General features: G+C 31.5%; 1 protein-coding gene across 1 annotated transcript in view; it reads right to left on the bottom strand.

Annotated features, from left to right (window-relative positions):
* Positions 1 to 3,931, bottom strand: part of LOC111394211 — a 10,285-nt gene extending 6,354 nt beyond the window's left edge. Inside the window, exons 1-5 of the mRNA XM_023019974.1 lie at positions 3,754 to 3,931; positions 3,601 to 3,670; positions 3,404 to 3,532; positions 3,149 to 3,212; positions 2,967 to 3,056 (exon numbers count right to left, since the gene is read on the bottom strand). Of these exons, the coding sequence (XP_022875742.1) occupies positions 2,967 to 3,056; positions 3,149 to 3,212; positions 3,404 to 3,532; positions 3,601 to 3,670; positions 3,754 to 3,857 (457 nt within the window). The 5' untranslated portion in view covers positions 3,858 to 3,931. The remainder of the gene's footprint in view (positions 1 to 2,966; positions 3,057 to 3,148; positions 3,213 to 3,403; positions 3,533 to 3,600; positions 3,671 to 3,753) is intronic.
* Positions 3,932 to 6,879: the final 2,948 nt, after the last annotated feature.

Below are 6,879 nucleotides of genomic sequence, written 5' to 3'. Positions count from 1 at the left end.
ACTGACACATCTTACAAAGTACATCCTTCAACATATTTCGTTTCAGTGTCCAATACTAGTGACAAATTGAATTGAATCACAATATTGTAGTGACGAATTGGCAAGTTTTGCTAGGGTGTTCTCCATAAGTGAAGCGGCACGTCACCCTGATGTGTCAAAAACTAAAGTTCCGGCACTCTTAACAGATTACGGGCAGGTTAAGGTTTAGTCCAAATTTAGTATTGGTTCTTAGAATATAGGGCTATACATGAAAATCCTTGCCACTTGAAGTAGCAGATGTCATGCTTGAGGAAGTCAAAAAAGCTTGCATAAAAAAAGTTAAATCGGTAGGACAAAAAGTGAAAGAATTAGACAACAAGAAATTTTTTGATTGCGAGCATGGAAAATAATTGAAATAGAGTACATATAATTAGGTTTAAAAGATGAGATCATATAAGTTATATGGATCAAGGATATAATTATATTAGGGCTAGACAAAACTCTCAAACTGAACCTGAACCAAACCAAATCGAACAGTTTTTCTTAAATTAAATATCCAAGCGGATATCTGAATGGAGAACCGACGGGTTCGGTTCAGTTCTCGATTCTAGATCAAGAATCGAATCTACCTAATATTTTAAATTAATTTATTTTAAATAAGCCAAATTATTTTATTTTTCTAAATAAATTTGTTAACTAGTTAATTTAATTCGAAACCAAAAATATGATTTTCTTATTTCTAATTTTCAGTTCAAAACCAATTTAATCAAATTGAACTAAATTTTATCCAAATTTGTTTTTCTACCATATCGTCGTTTCTACCATTTTGAAGAAATCGAATTCAACTTCGATAACACCTCTTTTAATTATGAGCTCGCTATCTTCCTCTTCTTTTGATTTTAACAATCAAATCTATGAAAAATTCAGCAAAGAGAGACGCAAAAGACAGATAAGATTGGATTACGTTATTTTGTAAGAGTTAAGATTGAATATATCATTAGTTGAATTAATGTAACTTTGTAAATATTAAAAAATTTAATTATAATACGGAACTTGAGAACCGAATGGAACCAAACCAAACTTGAATGGTTCCATGATTAAATTTGGACCCAACGGTTTCACTTACTAAATACCTGAAAAGTTCGAGTCCGATTCGGTTCTCGTTAGAACCGGACCAAATCCAAATCGGAATCGAACCAGGCCAAACCAAACCGGACTATATCCAACCCTAAATTATATTTATGTACTAGATCTAGGGGTGTCAACGAGCCGAGCCGAGCCGAGCCGGCTCGCGAGCTCAAACTTCCGGCTCGAGCTTTATTGGCTTTTTTTGGCTCGAACCAAGCAAAGCTCAACTAAAAAAAATAATGCTCGACCCGAGCTTTCGGCTCAGGCCTTTCCGAGCCGAGCCATGCTCGTTTTTTTTTCCCAATGGCTGCATCACGACAAACTCCACGGAGCGTGAAAGAGATTCACAATCAAACTCTTCTGTTTTTTTTGTTTATCATTTTTTTATAAATATTTTATTATTTCAGATATTATCTTTAAATAGATGTTTCAGTATAATCAAATTTATTTTTCATTAAAAGTTTGACATGTTCACAATTTTTATAAATAAATAGATTATGAGATCTTAATACACGTCTTTTGTGTGATTGTATAATATTATTGAATAATTTTATCTAAAAGTTTTAAGTTACTATAAAAATACCACTTGTATTTAGTTAAATTTGTCTTCGAAGTTCAATTAGTCAAACATAATTACTTAATTTGACTAATATAATTTGAATTTGAACATAATTAAGGTTAATTTACTTATAAAAAAATATTTAAAATTACTTTACCGTTTCAGAAACAAAACTTAAAGTAGAATATTAGAAAATTATAATATTGCAGCTGCCAACAGGCAGCTTTATACCATTTTTATTTATTTATTTATTTATTTATTTTTCTGTTTATACGGGCCGGCCTGGGCTCGGGCAGACGCCCCGTTTTGGGGCTCGGCCCGAGCCTAGAATCGGTTGCTCCGAGCCACGAGCCAAGTCGGGTTGCGGGCCGCCCGAGCCACCGAGCCTTTTTGACGCCTTTCAGGAGAAGAGTCCATTAGTGTAATTAGAGGATATGCTTTGTAAAAAGAATTAGATAAGGCAAAAAAATTCAACAATTTTAAAATGGCCAGATAGATTCTTGCAATTCCAGGTTAATTTAAGATCTTTGTTTGAGCAATATGGTAAAGGAAAAATTCAGGTTATTTAAAAGTATATGAACATTTAGGCATTTTGGACCAAAATGAAAAAGGTAATACTTTTCTGGAGTTTTGATTGGCATATAATTTGGAGTTATCAAATACGTGCTTACACAGAGAGTTTCACCTAATAATTTTTAGACATGGACAAAAATTTTGCCAAATAGATTCATCCTTATTAGGAGGATGGATAGGTACTTGTGAAGGATTTTAAGGTAATTCGTACAAAAGGCTCAACAATGCAAAGTAGGTTGGTGGTTCTTTAAGTAGAATTAAGGAAGTAAAAGAAGTATCCGGGTCCATGGTACAAGTTGATATGATGTGGGAGTGGAAACCCACCTAATAATGAGCATGGTAGTACAATGAAACGTTCAGATAACATGTTAAGGGAAAAAAATTAAATATATCAACTTTTATGTGTGATAACGGCTTGGAAAAAAGCACAAATTTATACGCAGACACCATAAAAACCAAAGTGACTGCATATAAACAAGATCACTAAAAGATGGAATTATAGTGACAAGTTAATTAAAGATAGACATCATACGTATATTGAAGATATGTGAAAGGCCATTTTCACTGCTATTGTAGCTGCCACAGTAGAGAAGAAACTTCTTCCTCTCTTGAATTAATTCATGTAAGCCTTACAAACTTAAAATCAAGATACTTTGAACAAGTTTTTATCCCTATAAGACCAAATAATTATTTAAAACATGGGATGTAATGCAATTGTGGAAGAATTACCCTGTATCTCCTTCGAGCATGTTGAGAGAACACTGAAGTTTCACCTCCAATTTCCTAGATTTCGAGCAGCTTAAGATTCCAGAAGACTCTGCTCATGAATTTGAGTAATAATACACTCACACATGGGTTTTTACAAAATATAACATTGGGAGGGGGCTGTGGAGCAAGAAAAAATTGTACCATCAGGAAAAAGAAATGAGATTATTTTCAAAACTCTCGAGTTCTCTTTAGCTGCATCATCGCCCTATTTAATAAATAATAAATGTGTAAATAAACAGCAATTCCAATCCACCCTTAGCCCATGTCCCTATTGACAATTTGAACAGGGCAACATACTATAGTAGAAATTGATCGAAATAGTTATTTCCCCTATTATTTGTACCGAATGCTAGATTGGACTAGGCTAAACAATTAAAAGCAATTATAACCGTTTACCCGTAAGGAAGTCATGTAAAAAGCGTACTGCTCGTACAGTTCATCCAAAACTACACAGCCACTCGATTCAATTTCAACAATGAGCTTCTTGAGAAATCTTTTCAAGTAAGGCCCCTGCCATTTCACATCCTGAAAAGGAGTAAAACTATTTAAAAAATCTTTTTTATCTTTCTACCTTTTCAACAATTGATACTTACAGCCTTGCTAATACAGTGACGCCAAATGAAGTTCTGCACTGTTTCAGTAATTGAATCTCCGCCACAATCCCTTGTGTCAAGAGTGATTTTGATTTAGTTAAATGAAAATAGGAAAACAAAATGACATGAGAGGTTTTGGTGGCTGAAATTGACCTGGCAAAGGAGATTACGACATTGGGTGGCTCCATGGCGAGAAATGCAGAGAGCAGGTGGAGGTACGAAGAGTCCAAAACGTCGAGCTCCTTTTCCTTCGCCATAGCCAACAGCCTGCAACTCTGGTATAGATTATAGGCTAAAGAAACGGGGTTAATTTGACTTGAAAAAGTTATTGGGGAGTGAGAAATGATTTATATAAAAAGCCCTTGTTTGAGTCAAGTTCCCCTAAAAATTTGTTCTTTTCAAAATTTAATTTTAATAGCATATTTTTTAATAAAATAATATTATTCACAAATTTAAAATATTTCTTTAATTTTTAACTATATGTTCTCTATTAATTTACTATTTAAAATACATTTTCCCCCCAAAATGAGGCTCACAAACAACGACACAATGTATTGGAAAATCGAATTTAGAAAAATAAAATTTAAAAACATTTTCTCCATATAGGCTCGTAATTTAGCTCAAGTTTCACAACTATTAAACCAAAACTCTTTTTTTTTTCAAACTTATTTTCAATCACACATTTTCATGATAAGTATTCGTTACGTAAATTCAAAACTTTTTATACTTTTAAGGAATACATTTTTCAAAAAAACCATTATTTCAAAACTCATTTTAATAGTTGTTAAACAAGGACTAGTATCATACTTTCTTTCTTTTTTTTCATTTTTTAATATTATAGGTCATCATATTTTAATTGTAACGAAGATTTTCAATATTTGCTCGTTGTTATAATGTTTATTATCATTCATTTATATTTGACGTAATTTGTCTTTTAATGAGGATGGATTTTTTGATTAAAAAGAAATCTATTGAGAGGGTATAAAAAAATTATTTGTCCCTTATATTTTTTAATAAGCAGAAAACAATGAATACAAAAGTTCGACTGAATATTTGCTCTCATTTAAGGCACGCTAATAATTTAGATAAAAACTCTACAAGGGATAAGATATGTTCACTAACTGAGTAATGAGAACATAATAGAACAACATTGAAAATAAGTATAAAAATGAGCAACAATTGAGAATTTAGTTATGATTAAAATGTCTATTCTCAAAAGACACTATTTAAACCCATGTAAAAAGATTTTAATATCTTCGTGTGGAACGTATTAAAATTGATGCCAAAACTTTGTTTAGACTTAGTCTAGACATTCTCATTCTTTTAACTCTTGGAGATAAGAAACTTCTCAAATTTGAAAATTCATTATTATTTGTTTTAAAGTCAGATCTTGGAAGCAAACCAATTTTACTATCAATATTGATGGAGTTATTCTTAATGTTCTTACTCTTCCAATTCAAACAAAAGATCTCGATTTTGATGATCTTTCAAAAGCATTTACATATATTAAATATATTACAAGCTTATGAATATTCAACTTAATATTCGAACCCTGTGCTCATCTCCGAATGAGGAAAGTCTTTTGCTAGAAGTCAACATTTTTCATTCAAATACCATGATTCTTAAAAGGATACTATGGAATCTTTAATCAAGAGGATTTGAATGGAATTTTGAAAATACTCAAAACCTAATTCGTTCTCCTATTAGAACTATTCCTGATCAAATTATTTCATTTCTTGATGGACATGTTAAGGTGATTCTCGATCAAGCCTCTATGTCAAATAATCTCTGAAGGTCCTACTTCTCTAGATATGAAAGTAGATCTTAGAATCTTTTTTTCAATCTGCAAGGTATTCAACTTCTTATGATAAGTAAGTTAAAAGGGGTTGATTTTGCGCCAAATATTCCAAATACTCAATACACTTTCGACAAAAATAATGAATCGGAGCAGCCTGATTCTCCTACTTTATCAAATATGCCACCAAATTAATTTAAACAACTAGAAAGTCAGTGTAATGACTCTTTTACAATTGATAGATAAAATGAATTCAAAATTGATAAAACTCCTTTTGTTAAAAAATTTCGTCACACTTAGAAAAATATTTCAGAAGAAGAAATTGAATCTTTATGAGAAGAATTTTATGATTCTTCCTAAGGCCTTAGTTTTTATGAATGGACATGCATCAAAGTTTTTGGCCAAAAAATTGCTACTAGATCTATTTAAAATACCCTTGTTAATAGGAAAACATGGAAGATTCCGTCCGATCAAAGTTTTCAATTTTAACATCCTCCTATGCCAAGAAATAATTGTTTATCATAGGAACACTGAAATTATTGCATCACCTCTCAAAAAAATTCCTAATGAAAGTCAGAAGATTCTAGCCCTAAAATTAAAGATATCAAAAATATTATATCTCAGAACAATTGTACAAATATTGTTCTTCAATCTGTTTGTTCCAAATTATCTAGAATTGAAATCAATTCTGAATATGAGGCCTCCTCGTCTAAAAAAGATGGGAAGAAATCTCGAGATATCGTTTTCAAATCTATTGATTCAAAACTCACTCCAAAATTCAAAAAGGATTCTTTGTCTGGTGAATCCAATATTCTACAAGAACTTGCAAATCAAATTTCTAAACTTGGAACTTCAAGGAATGTCAATACAATTGACAATCTAGAAGAATTTGAAGCTCAAATTATTGAAGATTAACCATCTCAAATTAATAAATTGAGGAGATAAATTTCAAAACTTCTAAATTATTACTCTCATCCTTTTTATCCGGGATATGTTATATGAGAAAAAGAAGAAACCTCAAGTTTCTTATTCAAGCGATGAAATTGTAGAATGGAATATTAATGGTTTAACAGAGTATCAAAATTCTTCAATTAAGATGGTTGTGTGTTATACAGCTTATACTTGTCGAGATATTATTCCCTGTTGCCACCTTCTGCAATCTAGTTTTTGGTTTCATAGGACAGTTTAAAAGCTAGTGGAATTATCTTACTGCTGAAGATCATAACAAGATTATTCAAGTAACCGATGATCAACATCAAAATGATAGTTTCAATACTCAAACATTTTATTGGAACCCCAAATCTTCTTCAAGATAGAACGTCTAAGATTTTATTAAACCTTAGTTGTCCAAAACTTCATGATTTTCGCCGGTATAAGGATATGTTCTTTTCCAGAGTCTTATTTCTAGAAGATTGCAATTAATCTTTCTGGAAAGAGAGATTTATTTATGAACTTCCTGAACTCTTTGCAGAAAGGGTAAGGAA

Source organism: Olea europaea, chromosome 5, assembly GCF_002742605.1.
Source record: "Olea europaea var. sylvestris chromosome 5, O_europaea_v1, whole genome shotgun sequence".
Classification (NCBI taxonomy): domain Eukaryota; kingdom Viridiplantae; phylum Streptophyta; class Magnoliopsida; order Lamiales; family Oleaceae; genus Olea; species Olea europaea.
This window is presented reverse-complemented; position numbering and strand designations above follow the sequence as displayed.